Source organism: Gobio gobio, assembly GCF_949357685.1.
Source record: "Gobio gobio genome assembly, chromosome: 4".
Taxonomy (NCBI): domain Eukaryota; kingdom Metazoa; phylum Chordata; class Actinopteri; order Cypriniformes; family Gobionidae; genus Gobio; species Gobio gobio.
Window position 1 is genome coordinate 67,620,416 of NC_137100.1, and position 21,658 is coordinate 67,642,073.

At 35.7% G+C, this 21,658-nt stretch overlaps 1 protein-coding gene across 1 annotated transcript; it reads left to right on the forward strand.

The window, feature by feature from the left end:
- Positions 1-206: 206 nt before the first annotated feature.
- nacc2 (NACC family member 2) lies at positions 207-18,428 on the forward strand. Its single transcript, XM_079816178.1, has 4 exons — positions 207-376; positions 3,857-3,962; positions 5,400-5,497; positions 8,945-18,428. Exons 1-4 carry the CDS (start codon positions 217-219, stop codon positions 9,421-9,423), a joined length of 843 nt encoding a protein of 280 aa, XP_079672304.1. The 5' UTR covers positions 207-216; the 3' UTR covers positions 9,424-18,428.
- Positions 18,429-21,658: the final 3,230 nt, after the last annotated feature.

Consider the following 21,658-nt stretch of genomic DNA (forward strand, 5'->3'; position numbering starts at 1 on the left):
AAATTCAGCAGCCATTATGTGTACAACTTTGAAATGAGTTCAGTTATATTAATGAGTTAATGAAACATTATGTTGGAATATAGTGTGCAGAGCAGGGCCTCAAACTCTTAGAAGTGATTTTAAAAGGCATCATCAGTCACCATTTTGTCTCTCAGAAAGGCCTTTGGGTTGAACGTTTCCGTCACTCTTTCTCTTCCAGTGGCAGAGAAGCCCGAGATGGCGGTCATGCCGGTGTCGCTGGAGAACCGCTCCTGTGTGCTGATCCGCCGGGATCTGGTGGCGCTGCCTGCCAGTCTCATTAGTCAGATTGGGTATCGCTGCCATCCCAAACTATACACGGAGGGAGACCCCGGAGAGAAGCTTGAACTAGTGGGAGGTTGGTGAAAGCACTCATTTCCTAACTCATTACAAGTACTGTGCGTTACGTAATCCGATTACTTTTTGATGTAACGAGTAAAGTAACTCATTACAAGTACTGTGCGTTACGTAATCCGATTACTTTTTGATGTAACGAGTAAAGTAACTCATTACAAGTACTGTGCGTTACGTAATCCGATTACTTTTTGATGTAACGAGTAAAGTAACGCATTACAAGTACTGTGCGTTAAGTAATCAGATTACTTTTTGATGTAACAAGAAAAGTAACTCAATAAAAGTACTGTGCATTACGTAATCAGATTACTTTTTGATGTAACAAGAAAAGTAACTCAATACAAGTACTGTGCGTTACGTAATCTGATTACTTTTTTGATGTAACGAGTAAAGTAACTCATTACAAGTACTGTGCGTTATGTATTCTGATTACTTTTTGATGTAACGAGTAAAGTAACTCATTACAAGTACTGTGCGTTACGTAATCCGATTACTTTTTGATGTAACGAGTAAAGTAACTCATTACAAGTGCTGTGCGTTACGTATTCGGATTACTTTTTGATGTAACGAGTAAAGTAACTCATTACAAGTACTGTGCGTTACGTAATCAGATTACTTTTTGATGTAACAAGTAAAGTAACTCATTACAAGAACTGTGCGTTACGTAATCAGATTACTTTTTGATGTAACTATTAAAGTAACGCATAACAAGTACTGTGTGTTACGTAATCCGATTACTTTTTGATGTAACGAGTAAATAACTCATTACAAGTACTGTGCGTTACATAATCCGAATAAATTTTTCGATGTAACAAGTAAAGTAACTCATTACAAGTACTGTGCGTTACGTAATCAGATTACTTTTTTGATGTAACGAGTAAAGTAACTCATTACAAGGACTGTGCGTTACGTAATCCGATTACTTTTTGATATAACGAGTAAAGTAACGCATTACAAGTACTGTGCGTAACGTAATCCGATTACTTTTTGATGTAACAAGAAAAGTAACACATTACAAGTACTGTGTGTTACGTAATCCGATTACTTTTTGATGTAACGAGTAAAGTAACTCATTACAAGTACTGTGCGTTAAGTAATCCAATTATGTTTTGATGTAACGAGTAAAGTATCGCATTACAAGTACTGTGCGTTAAGTAATCAGATTACTTTTTGATGTAACAAGAAAAGTAACTCAATAAAAGTACTGTGCGTTACGTAATCAGATTACTTTTTGATGTAACAAGAAAAGTAACTCAATACAAGTACTGTGCGTTACGTAATCCGATTACTTTTTGATGTAACGAGTAAAGTAACTCATTACAAGTACTGTGCGTTTGGTAATCCGATTACTTTTTGATGTAACAAGTAAAGTAACTCATTACAAGTACTGTGCGTTACGTAATCCGATTACTTTTTGATGTAACGAGTAAAGTAACTCATTACAAGTACTGTGCGTTAAGTAATCCAATTATGTTTTGATGAAACGAGTAAAGTAACGCATTACAAGTACTGTGCGTTACGTAATCCGATTACTTTTTGATGTAACGAGTAAAGTAACGCATTACAAGTACTGTGCGTTAAGTAATCAGATTACTTTTGTATGTAACAAGAAAAGTAACTCAATAAAAGTACTGTGCATTACGTAATCAGATTACTTTTTGATGTAACAAGAAAAGTAACTCATTACAAGTACTGTGCGTTACGTAATCCGATTACTTTTTGATGTAACGAGTAAAGTAACTCATTACAAGTGCTGTGCGTTACGTAATCCGATTACTTTTTGATGTAACGAGTAAAGTAACTCATTACAAGTACTGTGCGTTACGTATTCGGATTACTTTTTGATGTAACGAGTAAAGTAACTCATTACAAGTACTGTGCGTTACGTAATCTGATTTCTTTTTGATGTAACGAGTAAAGTAACTCATTACAAGTACTGTGCGTTACGTATTCCGATTACTTTTTGATGTAACGAGTTAAGTAACTCATTACAAGTACTGTGCGTTACGTAATCAGATTACTTTTTGATGTAACAAGTAAAGTAACTCATTACAAGTACTGTGCGTTACGTAATCAGATTACTTTTTGATGTAACTATTAAAGTAACGCATAACAAGTACTGTGTGTTACGTAATCCGATTACTTTTTGATGTAACGAGTAAATAACTCATTACAAGTACTGTGCGTTACATAATCCGAATAAATTTTTCGATGTAACAAGTAAAGTAACTCATTACAAGTACTGTGCGTTACGTAATCAGATTACTTTTTTGATGTAACGAGTAAAGTAACTCATTACAAGGACTGTGCGTTACGTAATCCAATTACTTTTTGATGTAACGAGTTAAGTAACGCATTACAAGTACTGTGCGTTACGTAATCCGATTACTTTTTGATATAACGAGGAAAGTAACGCATTACAAGTACTGTGCGTAACGTAATCCGGCAGTGGCTCAGTGGGCGGCAGTGGCTCAGTGGTTCATGTAGGTTGTCTACAAACCGGAAGGTTGGTGGTTCGATCCCCGGTTCCACCTGACCAAGTGCCGAGGTGTCCATGAGCAAGACACCTAACCCCAGCTGCTCCCGACGAGCTGGATGGCGCCTTGCATGGCTGACACCGCCGTCGGTGTGTGAATGGGTGAATGTGAGGCAAAATGTAAAGCTCTTTGGATGGCCGTAGGTCTGTTAAAAGCGCTATATAAATGCAGTCCAAAAAAATAAATGCAGTCCATTTAATCCGATTACTTTTTGATGTAACAAGAAAAGTAACACATTACAAGTACTGTGTGTTACGTAATCCGATTACTTTTTGATGTAACGAGTAAAGTAACTCATTACAAGTACTGTGCGTTATGTAATCCGATTACTTTTTTTGATGTAACGAGTAAAGTAACTCATTACAAGTACTGTGCGTTATGTAATCCGATTACTTTTTTTGATGTAACGAGTAAAGTAACGCATTACAAGTACTGTGCGTTACGTAATCCGATTACTTTTTGATGTAACGAGTAAAGTAACTCATTACAAGTACTGTGCGTTACGTAATCCGATTACTTTTTGATGTAACGAGTAAAGTAACTCATTACAAGTACTGTGCGTTACATAATCCGATTACTTTTTGATGTAACGAGTAAAGTAACTCATTACAAGTACTGTGCGTTACATAATCCGATTACTTTTTGATGTAACGAGTAAAGTAACTCATTACAAGTACTGTGCGTTAAGTAATCCGATTACTTTTTGATGTAACGAGTAAAGTAACTCATTACAAGTACTGTGCGTTACATAATCCGATTACTTTTTGTTGTAACGAGTAATACAATACTCAACCAGGTGGGAAAAAGTAACAAAAGCGACACATTACTTTTTACAAAATGTAACTATGTAGCATAACTAGTTACTTTTTAGGGAGTGACACAATATTGATCCCTCAGTGCCGTTGCTGCTGATGGAGTCGAGTGATGTTGACCGTTGTTGTGTTCAGGCACGGGTGTGTTCATGACCAGAGGTCAGCTGATGAACTGCCATCTGTGCGCCGGCGTCAAACACAAGGTTCTGCTGCGGAGGCTCCTCGCTACCTTCTTTGACAGGTTTGTGACGTCCCACCAAACGACTATATAACTATGCATAATTAGGGGCTGAGCACTGAAGGTGCGGAGGCTGCTATTGAAACCGTTAGATTTCTTAGTATTCCGCCATTGAAGTCTATGGCAGCCCATAAAACCGTTTGCGGGAAAATTATGAAATTTGGCACACAGAGAGAGGACTGGCCCAACATTAACCACACCAATTTTGGAGTCTCTAAAACAATCCCTCTAGCGCCACCACCTGTCCAAAGTTTCACTCATGTTTATGTTTATAACTTTTGAACCATAAGGGATAGAAACAAAATTATTTTTTCCTTTGATTCCTGAGCTCAAGCCGATTCGATTCCATTTTTAATTAACCTACTTTTGCAAACTCCTCCTAGGCCATTGCTCCAATTTTCAAAAAAATTGAACCAGATTATCTTCAGACCGTGCTGACAAAAAGTTATGGAACTCGAGATGATTCATCAAATAGTTTTTGAAAAACACGCAAACAAATTTAACGTAGCGGTTGCGAAAATACACTTAAGGCTATATCTCCGCAACGCTTTATCGTATTCAAACCAAAGTTGGTACATGTCATCACAAGCATAATTTGAGGCAACTTGCAGCGTCTCGGCACAGTGCCACCTACTGGTCCGGAGATACGGAAAATGGCTATTTTTGCTTATAACTTCTGAACCGATCGTCCAAAAATCATAAAAGTCGGCATGCCGAGTCGACTTTTTACCATAACGGCCATTTTGGCTGTCTGACATTTTGAATTATGTGCTAAAATGCTGTATTTTAGGAACTCATGAACGGATTGTTATGAATCTCGGTATGGGTCATCAGCACGATGCCCTGAAGGAGCCTGAGAAGTTTCGAAACAGCGCCATCTAGTGGAGAATTTTTTTTCCAAACGCTTATAACTTTAGGTGTGATTGACTTATTTTCATGGGAGTTACTTTTTTCGTCTCCTGAATCCTCGCCGAGTCCAACGATACCAGACTTGCTAGGTTTCGGCGTATGGTTTGTGCAGCGCGGTAATTTAGCGTTTATAAAACATTAGCTGATATCTTCGAAACCGCTAGTCCGATTGAGACGAAACCAGCGCCAGAAGTTCAGAAACATAGGTCGATAGCTATAAGCTATTTCCAAATGTCTAAATATTGATAGTAAGGGGGAGTAAAATCCAATCAAAGTCAGGTGTCAGTAATTTTAAGTGTTTTTTCATATAAATGTCTATAGCTCCAAAACGAAACAAGATATTTTCACCAAAATTGACACACATATGTATGGGCTCACTCCGAAGACACATAAAAACATGTTTGCTTCTGTTGCGCTTGGCCCCGGTATTGCTGCTTGTTTATTGTTATTATGGTAACATATGTAACAATGACACTGTAAAATAAAGTGTAAGTGTGTTTTCTCATGGCTTTCTGTCTGTTGAACCTGCAGAAACACGTTAGCAAACAGCTGTGGGACGGGGATCCGGTCTTCAACCAGCGACCCCAGCCGAAAACCGCTGGACAGTCGAGTCCTGAACGCTGTCAAACGTATGTTACGCTCCATATTTCATCAGTTATGATCTATACACAGTCCATGTTACTAGACTGTGCTGGGTTAACCTTTTGTGCTCATTAGGGCTGCAACTAACGATTATTTTAGTAATCGATTAATCAGTCGATTGTTTTTTTTATTAATCGATGAATCGGATAAATTAAAAAAAGCATTCATTTCCAATCCTTTATTCAAAAACAGAACTGACAGCAAATTCACAGTGCAAAAAATCTTCAGAAAGTGCACACGTTGCTACAATAAATCTATAAATCTTTTTTTTTTTTTATACAGAAAAATACTAATCAGAAAACTTAACAGGATGTTAGAGCTTGTTCTCTACACTACACTCAGACACACACACACACACTCACAAACAAAATTAATGGGTTTAGTTCAATTATAATGCATTAAGAATTTCTCTATAATGTCCAAACCCATTATATACTCCTGGAGAAAACATCTACTGTATTAACCTATTAATATGAATGATATTAAATCCAGACACAGATTTAACTGCTGTGACATATAAACAAATATTATGTAACAATTAAATAAAACTACTCCTCCTAAAGAAGAACACAATGTCTTATTTTCAATGAATGATATGCATACTTTATAACAACTTGCATACAACATTCCTTATAGATTAAATATGGATGAAATAATTAATGTATAATTAATATAATGAATCCTTATTAAAACTAAAGAGGTGATTTTCTCTGTCTTTTGTTGTTTGATTAATATTAAGAGCACAAATGTTAGCAGGTTAATGGACTGCTGTCACTTTAAGACCGAAAATGACAATAGATATTAGTCATAGTTTTTGTCATTCAAAGCTGGTTTTGATTTTCGTCTTGTTTTTGTCTGTGAAAAATGTTGTTGATTAAAATATTGACAAATTATTTGTCAACGAAATTAACATAGCAACAGATTGAAAAATGAATGGGCCAAAAAAGGCAAGTGAATAAAAACGTGTGTTTAGTCTTGCGAACTATAGCACCCCTGCTTTACTACTGTTATTAACAAGCTAACGCTAAAAATGACCCGAAGCGTTTTATAAAAATTTTTAAAAATCGGTACTTGGTTTATGAACACCCAAAAAAATTGGGGACAGGATTTGAAAAGTCTAAGTGGTCGTAAAAAAAATAGTCACACTCAGGACCTTCGGGTCAAAAATGACCCCCATAGGAAATGAATGGGAAATTAGCAAACATATGAAAATACAGTTTTTTTTTTGTGCATACAATCTACAAATCAGCCAGGATGCAGAAAAAAAGACTCAACAGTGAAGATCTCTAAAACATCAAGAGTGCAAAACAGACAAAAAAAACTCACACACACACAAAAACACAATTAGCTTTTGGAATGGCACGCGTTCATTTGTGTGTGTGTGTATGTGTTTTTGTGTGTATAAGTGTGTGTGTGTGTGTGAGTTTTTTTTGTCTGTCATTTTTTACCCGAAAGTCCTGAGTGTGACTGATTTTTTCCGGACCATTCCAATGAAGCTACGATTTTTTGTTAAAAATTATAAAACGCAAGATCCACTATAGTGGTAAAAATGTGCTATTGCGTGATAAAAATGCTCAATGTGTCCACCGGATGGCACCGATCTGCTTTCATGAGGCCTAGGCTTGACTCTAAAATGAAATACAGCTTTAATAAAAAATAAAAAAAATAATAATATATACATATATATACCCATTTTTTCCCATTGAATAAAATAAAAAATTTATATATATATATATATATAATTTTTTTATTTTATTCAATGGGAAAAAATGGGTCATAATTATTGCATAAATATTAATTATAAATCATAAAATTATCTCAAAACACCAAAAACGAAAAGAAAAAATATTATTGAACAAAAATATATTCCATTGATTTTACTCAAATCTTTTTTATCTTAATCCCGCCCTCCAGGTCATTTTTGAGCCGAGGGTCGTGAGTGCGACCCATAAATGAAGAACCCCAGAGGGTTAATGGCGCTTTTCGACGGCTACAGCTCCGCTTCCTCTGCTTTGCGCTCAGTTCTTTCTTTATACTCAAACATCTCCGCGTCTTATTGAGGGGCATAATAGTCGCGCGACACAACGAATCGATAATGAAATTCATTGCCAACTCTTTTAAATATCGAATTTAATCGATTTTATCGATTAGTTTTTCAAGTTTCAAGTTTATTATATTTATAGAGCACGTTTAAAACAACCTTGGTTGACCAAAGTGCTGTACAGAAATGACCGATGTCCATTACTGAAATTTAGAAAATAGACAATCACAAGACGCACATTAAACGCACAAGAAAACAGATAGGTTTTCAAAAGACTTTTGAACTCAGATACTGTGGGTGCAATTTTGAATTTTGAGTTTTTGCAGCCCTAGTGTGCATATTTTCACAAAGTTACTCCATCAGAATTCTTGACTCAATGTTAAAGGGTTAGTTCACCCAAAACTGTAAATTGTGTCATTAATGACTGAGCCTCATGTGGTTGGACACCCGTCAGACCTCCGTTCATCTTCAGACACAAATGAAGATATTTTAGTGTAAATCTGATGCTCTGAAAGGCCTCCATTGGCTCAACTTTACACTCTCAAGACCCTTAAAAGACACTAAAGACTAAAGTTACAAAGTCCATCTCACTACAGCGGCTCTACAATAACTTTATGAAGACGAGAATAGTTTTTGTGCGCAAAAAAACCCTAAATAACGACTTATATAGTGATGACGATTTCAAAACACGGCATCATGAAGCTTCGAAGCGTTATGAATCAGTGAGTCGATTCAGCAGTTCAGAGCGTTATGAATCAGTGAGTCGATTCAGCAGTTCAGAGCGTTATGAATCAGTGAGTCGATTCAGCAGTTCAGAGCGTTATGAATCAGTGAGTCGATTCAGCAGTTCAGAGCGTTATGAATCAGTGAGTCGATTCAGCGGTTTGAATCGCCAAAGTCACGTGATTTCAGCAGTTTGGCGGTTTGACACACGCGATCCGAATCATGATTCGACTCACTGATTCATAACGCTCTGAACCGCTGAATCGACTCACTGATTCATAACGCTTCGAAGCTTCATGAGGCCGTGTTTTGAAATCGTCATCACTATATAAGTCATTATTTAGGTTTTTTTTATCGCACAAAAACTATTCTCGTCTTCATAAAGTTATTGTAGAGCCGCTGTAGTGAGATGGACTTTGTAACTTTAGTCTTTAGTGTCTTTTAAGGGTCTTGAGAGTGTAAAGTTGAGCCAATGGAGGCCTTTCAGAGCATCAGATTTACACTAAAATATCTTCATTTGTGTCTGAAGATGAACGGAGGTCTGACGGGTGTCCAACCACATGAGGCTCAGTCATTAATGACACAATTTACAGTTTTGGGTGAACTAACCCTTTAAAGATCCCTTGATGTTTTCTTCTATTAAAGCTCCTAATGACGTTCTTGTTTTCAGTTTACTGTCAGAACTTTGCGCCCAACTTTAAGGAAAGCGAGATGAACGTCATCGCCGCCGACATGTGCACCAACGCACGCCGCGTTCGCAAACGCTGGCTTCCAAAGATCCAGTCCATGCTTCCGGACGGGATGGAGGTGTATCAGGGCTCGGCTCCGCCCGCGGGCGTGGGTCTGGGCGTCGCCGGGCTCCCGGTGGGCATTCAGCTGCCCTTCGAGCCGGACTTCAAGAACCTGCTTCCCTCGGGCCTGAACCTGGAGCAGCGGCTCTACAGCGAGCGCAAAGAACCCGCCAGAACTTTCCCGGAGCTCGAGGAGGAGGAGGAGGAGGAGGAAGAAGCCCAGACCGACAGCGCTGAGGGGACGTTGGAGGCGGGGCCTGTCAATCCCGGAGCTGAGGGCGGGGCCTCGGTGGCCACGCCCCCCGAGCTGCAGCAGGAGGAGGAGTTTGCAGACGGCCTGAGAATAAACGGCCAGTGAGCGTAGCGGCTTCCTTCTAGACTCCGCCTTTCAGTTCATATCCACCGTGTGAATACATACTGAAGGGAAGAATCGCTGTCTTCAGAACGCCAAACACACACAGGCATCGCTCCCGAGGAAACACTAGTATTTCAAGTTGAAAATCATCCGGACAGTGTGGTTTTCTCCGGAGAGCAGAAGTCACGGGTCGGGTGACCTTCATTGTGAAACATTATATTACGTTTTGCATGTTCCGTTCTTGAGATCTCTTCTCTGCCGTAAATACAGCAGTGAATCTCTCATCACGCCCCAAAATCAAGAGGAACAACACAAGGACTGAAACGTTTATCCGATGGATGACGGACGCCTTCATCTACACACCTGACGACACATGTGAACAAATACATGTTTAGGGTTCATATATATAATCTTAAATTCAAGTAACATACCCATTATTTATGTCAGTTAAGCCCCATTATATTATAATTATTAATCTAATATAATAAAAATATACTAATTAGTAATATATACAGTAGTGGCCAAAATTTATATCTGGGGAGGATATTTGTTTTTAATGACCCTACACTATCAAAAAATGAATAAAATATTTAATATTTTTTTAAAACACTAAACTTATTTATCTGACTAAATTATTTGGCAAAAAATGCAAGGTTTTATTTTACTATGCAAAAAACAAACATAGATTGATTACAACATAATCAGCTACTAATATTTTCATCGGTTCTCTCTTGTTGTTGTTATGTGTTCATCATTTCTTTGTATGACAGCCTGGATGAATATTATGTTGCATTATTATCACTAATAAAACAATCGACTCCACGCGATATGATTACAAAACACATTTTTAATAATACTTGAATAAAGAGTGATGTCAATTTTCCTAGACCGGACATCACTTTTGGCCACTACTGTATATTTTGTACTTTACAATGCCATTTTTCATATTTATTTCTAGAGTACTGTATTAGAATCATTGATTAGTGAACAGGGGTAGGTAAGTCCGGTCCTAGAGAGCTGCTGTCCGGCAGAGTTTAGCTCCAACTCTACTAAGCCACTATAGTATAAAACTCCCAGCATGCATTGCAGCATGTCGTGTGCATCTAAACTTTTTCTTCCCCTGGAATGCATTTAAAATCAAAATTATGTGGCAAGATAGTAATGTTGATGAATATTATTTGCAAAAAATTATGTTTTGTTAACTGCCCAACTAAACTAAATGGAACACCGATCTCCATAATGGTGACCAAACATATTTTCAATAAAACATCAACATCTACACCTGTTAAGGCTCTTCTGTAGACGTCTTTCAGGGTTGGAGCCAAACTCTGCAGTTCTAATATGATTATTTGATGCTCAATTATTGTTATAATATTAATACTTTCAGAAAAAACTGTTCAAAAGAAATATTTAGTAACATTATAAATGTCTCTTCTGTCACTCTTGATCAATTTAATTAATCCTAACTTTCAAAATTTGAATTGTGGTGTTTCACCGTTTTCACAAAAATGTGAATATTGATAAGAAATATTTCTTAAAAATCAATTTCATTCCAAACTTTTGACCGGTAGTGTAACCACTGATGCAAAAATATGTAATATTCTCACTTTAAGAGCATTGGGTCTCATTCATTAATAATTGCGTGGATTCTTTCGTATTTGTACGCACAGGAGAACTTCTCACGAAAAACCTCCGCCTGATTCACAAAATGTTTATACACACATGAATGTGTTCTTAATCTCGTTCTGTGAATGTGGAGTATTCTAAACAAGCGGCTGCGTGCATGAGGTTAGTCATTTGCATAAAACTTGCCAAAACTAACCCCATATAAGTGCTTTCCACAAACTATCTCCATATAAGGGCTTTCCTCACACGTAAAAACGCCCACACCGTTTCCATATAAGTGCTTTCCGCAAACCATCTCCATATAAGGGCTTTCCGCAAACCATCTCCATATAAGGGCTTTCCGCAAACCGTCTCCATATAAGGGCTTTGCGCACACGCAAAAACGCCCACACTATCTCCATATAAGGGCTTTCCTCACACGCAAAAACGCCCACACCATTTCCATATAAGTGCTTTCCGCAAACCATCTCCATATAAGGGCTTTCCGCACACGCAAACATGCCCACACCATCTCCATATAAGGGCTTTCCACACACGCAAACATGCCCACACCATCTCCATATAAGGGCTTTCCGCAAACCATTTCCATATAAGGGCGTTTTCTGCAAATCATCTAATTATTTAATTATATAATTTTATATATGGATTAATACAATTAATGCAAATACTTCAATATAATTATAGTCATGTTAGGATGAAATATAACTTCTTAACATGATTATAAACTCGCACAAAGTTCTTTTTGCGTACGCGTGGTTTCAGTTCCTATAGTTTTGTAAATTTAGAAAATAAATTATTACGAAATCTGAATTGTGATTTATTCTTAAAATCGTCCGTACGCACATTTCACGCAGAAATGAATGCGCATGCTTAGTGAATGAGACCCACTGTGTCTTTATCCGGCTTTTAATGCTGTTCATCAGAATCTCCATTAATATGCTACCATTTGAAAGCTTAGAATCTCATCTTTACAAAGAATGGAATGACTTTTGTGTTTATGTTACACAAAGTAGTAAGATAAAGCTTAAATATACAATCGTGCCAAAAACGCTTGATGATGATAAAGAGATATAAATATGAAAATTTAATTTTTCACATATTTCACAAAACAGAAGAGTCATATATCACAAGAAAGCTCTCATTCTCAGGAATTCGACTATGTAGTTTATTTTATTGCTTTTAATATCATAGTTTGAATGATCTTCAAAAGTAAATATGATAAATGTGGAAAAAAACGAACACAAACGTCACATTTCTACTCCGACCGTTGCTTCTCAAGCATTTACGGTATAACATTTATCTTTATGATGATGAAAACTATATGACCTGATAATGTTTTCTTTATGGCTTCCTTGCAAAAAATGATGTGTTAACGCTGACAAAAACCACAAACGCACATAAAAACTGCCCAACTAAAGAAAACACTGATCTCCATAATGACGACCCAATGAATCTACACCTCTGTTCATTCTCAATAAGAACCTCTATAGACGTCTTTGGAGCTCTAGGACCGAAGTTGCCGATCCCCTGATCTAGAAGAACGTCTGCGCTGATTCGATTTGAACGCTTCCATCATCTCTCAGATGCCTGTGTGTGTTTGAGCGTGACGTCAGACATTCACAGAGACGAACTTCCACCGCTTGCATGCCAAATCTGACGCAGATCCACAGCCGCGATATAATCTGCATCCGCAAAAACTGCTGCTGGTAAAGAATCCCGGAGTGGATGTGGGAGCAGTCTGGAATGGGAGTGGCTCTTTGGCTTCATCACACTTGCACTAGATGGGTTTAAGGAGAGCCATCGGCTGCTGGGGGGTGTGCTCTGCTCGCGCAGGCTTTGCTTCGCGTGCGACGCGTTTTCTGCTCCCTCACATGCACTATAGTCTAGAGGACACTAAAGGACGAGCCCACACCACATGACAAAATCATCAAATGATCTTTGGCCTTAAGAGACTCGAAATGTGTGTGGTTCTGCAGGAGCAGAGATGGAAAGCACTTGATTTTTTTTTTTTTTTTCATGAAAAAATAATATTTTGGTTTACACTAGTGGTCAAACGTTTGGAACATAATTAGGATGTTTCTTCTGCTCACCGAGGCTGCATTTTAGTCTTAATACAGTACACAATAATTACTGTATTTTGCATTTTAGTGCAAACTTTTGACCGGTAGTGTTTCCTCTTAAACATTTAATGACGCAAAAATGTGTAATATTCTGACTTTAAGAGCGTTGTGTCTTTATCCGGCTTGTAATGCTGTTGGTCAGAATCTCCAGGTATGTTGAGAAATATAGTTTAGAGATTTGGCCTCGTCAGTGTTGTTGATTGACAGCTGTCATGATTCTAATCAACACCAGACGAGTCTTATGAAGAGTCATTTTCATCAGAGAGAGGTTGAAGACCTTGTGCCTTATTTTGACTACTGATACCATCATAACTACAGCATAACTACAATTCAGCCTTGTTTGTTTATAATAATGATCAAACCTTCATGTCAATAACCTCTCCAAACCTGAAGATTCTGACTGAAGCATCGAATGAAAGTATGATTAATACTGTTAGATGTCATGTTTATGTAGTCTGTGACTATTTTAGAGCGATAGCAATACATTTCTTAAGGGAGAAAGAGTCACTAATAATATATGATCACTATGAAGCCAGTTCTTACACTAGTAGTCTTTTATCCACCTTATTGTTCATGAGGTGTGTTATGACAAAACATTACAATAATTAAAGCTGCAGTGTGTAGTATTAACGAGGATCTATTGACAGAAATGCAATATAATATACATAACTGGTGTATAAAGGCCGTTATGTTTTTATGACCATAGAATGAGACGTTTCTATCTACACACACCACGAGCCGCCATTTTGTGACGCCATGTTTCTACGGTAGCCCTAAAGGGACAAACTTCTCTACAGAGCGCTAACATAATCTTTGTCCTGTGTGGGCCACCGTAGCTTCTCTATGCGCTCCGAAAGGGAGGGGGGTGCAATTCACAACCTCACCACTAGATGCCGCTAAAACTTACACACTGCACCTTTAAGTCTGCAATATTTGTACAGCTAATCATAACTGGAAGCGGGTGAGATCGGAAGCCAGACGCATTCAATTTACAAATGGCCGTGTGAAAAATAAGGCGGGATTTCTCGTAATTTACCCAGAAACCCCAGCGCAGAAGGTTTAAAGTGTTGCACTAGATAAAGATACGGGAGGATGTCCAGACTGTTGTAGCTGTTCGGATGAATGTAACGGGATAATTTATAGATTTCTGTGTTTCCCGGATATCAGCACTAATGGATAATGTGCACTGCCGTTCAAAAGTGTTTGATTGGGAAGATTTGTAATGTTTTTATAAGTCTCTTCTGCTCACTAAAGCTATGTTTATTAGATCATAACTCCAGTAACAGTGTAATATTCCTCCAGTGTAGATCATCTGTTCTCTATGTGAATATACAGTAAAGTGAGATTTATTCCTGTGATCAAATCATCATTACTACAGATTACTACAGCAACATTTTACAGATTTAAGTTAAATTTACAGTAAATAATCGTATTTCCTTAACTGAAATAATGTTATATGACCAACCTATTGAAATACTAATATCTGTAATGTACCTTTGATATATACTGACAACCACCAATCACAGCGGAGATGAGAATTGATCAATCAAAGCTTTTAGGAGGACAATACTTATATATAGTCATTCACACACACACTAAACACCATCACGGTAACACACACGACATTTTAAAAATGCAATAAACATTAATTTGAGAACAATACATGTAACATAAAACCGTAATGTACATAACTAATCAGAAAAAAACGTTATTTAAACGAAAATACATCAAATGTGAAGTGTCACGCAGGGAATTCTGGGTAATTTTTCACTGTAAATTACAACATGACTAGTTATTTTTCACTTCCTAAAACTGTTAATTTAACGGTATTTTACTGTAAAATGACATTAAATGTAAGGTTAGATCTATTACAGTTATTCACCGTATGAAACTAGCCGGTTAACTGATTCACCGTAGCATTTTTACAGTCTTTTACCGTTAAAATCACGATCATTTTTTAGCATTAAATTCATCAAAAGTGACATTTATTGATTAGTGAAGGGTCATGTGACACTGGAGACGGGAGTAATGAGGATAAAATAATGACACGTTACTATATATTCACATTTACATTTTAATAATATTTCACAATATTACAGTTTTTTGTGTTTTTTTAATGAAATAAATCTAGGCTTGGTGAGCCGAAGAGAATCTTACAGATCAAACTCTTTGTGCTTCTGCACAGATGTGAGGTTTTGTGAGAGACGAGTGTTTGTGTCTGAATATGAAATATTAATGACAGCGGTCCATCATTTCATGTGCATCATTAGTGTTCGTTAGTACAGATATCACAGCAAAAACACCTTTGAATGTAATAAAAACAGTGAATCTCCTCCGTTCACACCTACTATAACCATAAAGATATAGCTCTAAAAATCTATCTAAATATAAAAGAATAACTCCACAACACAGCACAGAGGAACGATACAATCAGCCAATCAGAATCTGCTTTGAGGAGCTCGAGCATTTAAAGCGACAGACTCTTATAATAGTTTCCATTAGTGGCGTAAACGGGTCATGAAGAAAATGAAGCCGAGTCATTCCTGGAGTTTAATTTAAAGGGGAGGTTGATCGCCCCTTTTACAAGATGTCAAATAAGTCTCTGATGTCCCCAGAGTGTGTGTGTGAAGTTTCAGCTCAAAGTACCCCACAGATCATGTTTTATAGCATGCTAAAACTGTCACTTTTTGAGGGTGAGCAAAATTGCAGCGTTGTGTGTGTGTGTGTGTGTGTCCCTTTAAATGCAAATTAGTTGCTGCTCAAGGGGCGGAGCTTCAAGAGCTCCGGAATTAAACTGTTCAGCCTTTTATGATCAAACCACAGTTGGACGATGATGGAGAGACTCCAGAAGAAGAGACAACATGTAGAATGAGACAGGACGTTTCTGATTGGTTAGTTGATGAATTTATGAGTTAACGATCTTCAGTCATTGATTAGCATATTCTGTCATGATAATCTCACCCCCTTTGTTGTGTGTTCCCGGGGGCGGGGTTTATGTAAATGTTAGGGTTTGTGATGTCACTAACTCATTGTAGTCCCCATAGATATGCATAATAAAGGCTAGATGTCTCATCCGCTGCTGGCCAATGGATGTTGTCCGCACCTGTCGACCATCTTGTCACTCTCAGCTCGCTCACTCATTGTGTTTTAATGGTGCGTGTACTTTTTAAATAACCATAACTTGCTAAATTTTCTACCGATTTTCACCAAGTTTGGTTTGTTATAAACGTCAGAGATGCAGTTATGAAACTGCATACTTATGAATAATTATTCATAATTTGTTCAAGCATCCAGAATTATCGCCACGTTAATAACGTTTGTAAGAAACCAAACCATTTGTAAATCCGTCAAGATTTCAGCGAGATAAGAGTATTTGTGTTCACTCGCCTTACATCAGAGCCCGCCAGAAAGCTGGCCTGTGACAAAATGGCCGCCGGTGATGACGTTAGAGACTCCGCCCTAAGACATCTAGCCTTTATTATGTATATCTATGACATCAGAGCCCGCCAGAAAGCTGGCCTGTGACAAAATGGCCGCCGGTGATGACGTTAGAGACTCCGCCCTAAGACATCTAGCCTTTATTATGTATATCTTTGACATCAGAGCCCGCCAGAAAGCTGGCCTGTGACAAAATGGCCGCCGGTGATGACGTTAGAGACTCCGCCCTAAGACATCTAGCCTTTATTATGTATATCTATGACATCAGAGCCCGCCAGAAAGCTGGCCTGTGACAAAATGGCCGCCGGTGATGGCGTTAGAGACTCCGCCCTAAGACATCTAGCCTTTATTATGTATATCTATGACATCAGAGCCCGCCAGAAAGCTGGCCTGTGACAAAATGGCCGCCGGTGATGACGTTAGAGACTCCGCCCTAAGACATCTAGCCTTTATTATGTATATCTTTGACATCAGAGCCCGCCAGAAAGCTGGCCTGTGACAAAATGGCCGCCGGTGATGACGTTAGAGACTCCGCCCTAAGACATCTAGCCTTTATTATGTATATCTATGACATCAGAACCCGCCAGAAAGCTGGCCTGTGACAAAATGGCCGCCGGTGATGACGTTAGAGACTCCGCCCTAAGACATCTAGCCTTTATTATGTATATCTATGACATCAGAACCCGCCAGAAAGCTGGCCTGTGACAAAATGGCTGCCGGTGATGGCGTTAGAGACTCCGCCCTAAGACATCTAGCCTTTATTATGTATATCTATGACATCAGAGCCCGCCAGAAAGCTGGCCTGTGACAAAATGGCCGCCGGTGATGACGTTAGAGACTCCGCCCTAAGACATCTAGCCTTTATTATGTATATCTATGACATCAGAACCCGCCAGAAAGCTGGCCTGTGACAAAATGGCCGCCGGTGATGACGTTAGAGACTCCGCCCTAAGACATCTAGCCTTTATTATGTATATCTATGACATCAGAACCCGCCAGAAAGCTGGCCTGTGACAAAATGGCCGCCGGTGATGACGTTAGAGACTCCGCCCTAAGACATCTAGCCTTTATTATGTATATCTATGACATCAGGTACCACAGAGCACTATTTTTTTAATTATTCTGATGTACTAATTATGAAAAACTTGCTGTAAGCAAGCAGTATTTCCCCATGGCGACTGTAAGAATGACCCCGAGATGATAACACTCTTGCTCCTAAAAATGCGCTTCATTTTCTTCATGCAAATGATAATTTCTCGTTTTATTATTATTTTATTCCTTTGATTTTGGAGTGAAAACGCCCCGAGGATTCGCCCATTAGCCATCGTAGTGTAACTGCACATTCCTCTGTGCACCAGAATGACTTACTGTTGAATTATTGACATGAATATGCGCATTAATGATCTATAATAACTGCATGCTGTTTCCCCAGAGCCGCTGGGTCGCGTCTGCGCATGCGCACTGAACGCGTCTGCACTTTAAGCGCGGGAATGAATGAACTCACTGGAGCTGTAAAGCCTCGCGCGCCGACAATCAGAGGAGGCCGGTGTGTGTGTGTGTGTGTGTGTGTGTGTGTGTGTGTGTGTGTGTGTGAGAGAGACTCTAACGCAGCTCAGCTTCGCCTGCTCTGGTTCCTTCAGAGAGTTTATAATAAACCATTAAACTGCTTTTTTATTGAAGTAAGAAATGTCTACCGCAATACGTCACGAATAAAGTCTCTTTCATTCCCAGTGTGTGTGTTGTGTTTCTCTTAAAGGTGCAGTGTGTAAGTTTCTCTAGCGGTTAAAACACGAAACTGCAGGCGTTCGCGGAAGAACATTGTTTAGGTTGTGCGGATGAATACCGCTATTCACTAATTATTATAATATAATAAATATATTTAAAGAAATACAATCTAACAGTACAGGACAAGAGAGAGTAGACGAATTATCTAATGTAACAATAGAAATATATATTTTAAATAATATTTTGTGCATTTTTATAATATAAATGTTCACAGTATAAATTACAAGGAGGTTTAAGCAAAAATCTAGAGTAAAACTGGAAAATAAAAAAATAATTAACTAAAAAAAATACATTTATTTAAAAAAATGAAGGAATAAATTAATAAACAACAGTATGGTACTATATAAATATGTAATGTAACAATAGAAATTAAATATTTAATATTTTCCATGTAATATTTTACATATATTTATATTATTATTATTTCACAGTATAATACTTGGAGTCTGTGAAAAACGTTAAAACTGTAAAAATAAATAAATACTTAATATAATAATAATAATACATTTATTTTATATAGCGCCTTTCTGCAAACTCAAGATATAAACACATTTAAACAAATACAATCTGTACAAATAATAATAATAATGTAACAATAGAAATTTAAAACACATTTTTATAATATTGATTTTCATAAATTGGGTTTAGAGGGGAAATACAAATTCTAAAAATCTAGAAAACTGTAAATTTCATAAATAAAAAGTCAACTAAATAAATAAATAAATAAAATAAACAACTACAAAAAAAATGTAAATGAAGGAATAAGTAAATAACTAACTTAATAATTCATTAGAAATGAATTATTAATATTTTCCAAGTAATATTTGACATATATTTATATTATAATTTTTTCACATAATACAACATTTTTTTAATTCTACTAAATCAAAAAATTATTAAATTAAACACAAGAATTAAGGAATAAATAAATAACACATTTCCAAGTAACATTTGACGTATATTTCTATCATTATTAATGCGGGGTCTGTGGAAAACTGTCAAATAAATAAATTATTAAAATAAACAATTTTTTACACGTTTATAATATTTATTTATCACAGTACAGCCTAAATTGTGTTTTATACATCAATACTGTATAAATGTAATAATTTAACATAATAGAAATGAAACATTAAATATTTTCCATGTGATATTTTCCATATATTTATATTATAATTTTTTAGTCTTTGAAAAACGTTAGAATTAAACTGTAAAAATAAATAAATACTTATAATAATAATAATAATAATAAGTTTATTTTATATAGCTCCTTTCTGCAAACTCAAGATATAAACACATTTAAACAAATACAATCTGTACAAACAATCTACGTAACAATAGAAATTAAAAACATTTTTTCAAATAATATTTTACAAATTTTTATAATATTGATTTTCATAAATTGGGTCTGCGGGGGAAATACACATTTTAAAAATCTAGAAAACTGTAAAATTCATAAATAAAAAGTCAACTAAATAAATAAAATAAACAACAACAACAAAATTAAGGAATAAATAAATAAGTGCAGTATTATTGCACATAATAATAAATTAATGAATTATTAATTATTTTCCAAGTAATATTTTACATATGTTTATATTATTATTTTTTCACATAATATAAAAAAATAAAAATTCAACTAAATCAAAAAATTATTCAAATAAACAAAACAATTAAGGAATAAATAAATAACAGTACACATTTCCAATTAATATTTGACAAACATTTATATTATTATTATTTCACAGTATAATGCGGATCTGTGTAAAAATGTAGAGTAAAACTGTCAAATAAATAATAATATTACACATATTTATCATATTTATTTTTCACAGTACAGCATAAATTGTGTTTTATACATATAAATGTACAGCTGTATAAATGTAATAATGTAACATAAGATAAATTAAATATTAAATATTTTCCAAGTAATATTTGACATATATTTATAATATTATTTTTCCGCAGTATAAATTGGGTCTGCGGGGACACTAGAATAAAACTGTAAACAATAAATACACATTACTTTAAAATAAATAAATACTTAATATAATAATTCATAATAATACGTTTATTTTATATAGAGCCTTTCTGCAAACTCACATTTAAACATACAATCTGTAGAAATAATCTAATAATGTTAATTATTTTTGTATAATAATGATTTTCACAAAGAGATCATAGAAAAATCTAGAAAACTGTAAAATAAATGCATAAAATAGAATAAAATATATAATAAAGTAACATATTAGAAATGAAATATTAAATATTTTCCAAGTAGCATTTTACATATATTTATATTATTATTATTATTTCACAGTATAAGGAGTCTGTGGAGTAAAACTGTAAAATCAATAAATTATTAAAATTAACTTAATTTTTTACACATATTATAATATATTTTTTTCGCAGTACAGCCTAAATTGTGTTTTATACGCTTGTATAGCTGTATAAATGTAATAATGTCAATATATATGAAATATTAAATATTTCCAAGTTATATTTTACATATATTTATATTATTATTATTTATTTTGATTAGTCTGTGAAAAAAAAGAATAAAAGTGTAAAGAAAATACAAATAAGTTTTAAATAAATAAATACTTAATATAGATAAAATAATTTAAACAAATCCAATAATGTAAACATATTTAACGCATATTTATAGTATAAATGTTGACAGTATAAACTGGCTCCATAGAAAAACTGTAAAAAATAAATAAATAAAAATTCGACTAAATCAATAAATTATTAAAATAAACAAAATAATTAAGGAATAAATAAATAACAGTAATATTTGACGTATATTTATATCATTATTAATGCGGGGTCTGTGGAAAAACTGTCAAATAAATAAATGATTAAAATAAACATAATTTTTTACACATGTTTATAATATTTATTTTTCACAGTACAGCCTAAATTGTGTTTTATACATCAATATATGTATAAATGTAATAATTTAACATAATAGGAATTAAATAGTAAATATTTTCCAAGTAATATTTTACATATATTAATATTTCACAGTATAATACTAGAAGTCTGTGGAGTAAACCTGAATCTTTAAAATAAACATATTTATTTGTGTCACAGTATAGCCTAAATTGTGTCTGTATAAATGTATATGTCTTTTGATGCTCATATTTGCTCATGCATTATTAATATCGCCTGTTCTGCGCGTGGCCAGCAGAGGGCGCTGTCCGCCCAGAGGGACACGACTTTCCGCTTCAAAACACGCGTCATTTCCTGCTCAAGTTCAACGCGGG

Excerpts from the sequence above, each read along its gene's own strand:
- nacc2 (XM_079816178.1), top strand. The coding sequence starts at position 217 with ATGGCGGTCATGCCGGTGTCGCTGGAGAACCGCTCCTGTGTGCTGATC. Across the intron at positions 3,963-5,399 it reads CTCGCTACCTTCTTTGACAG|AAACACGTTAGCAAACAGCT; the intron begins GTTTGTGACGTC and ends TTGAACCTGCAG. Across the intron at positions 5,498-8,944 it reads AGTCCTGAACGCTGTCAAAC|TTTACTGTCAGAACTTTGCG; the intron begins GTATGTTACGCT and ends TCTTGTTTTCAG.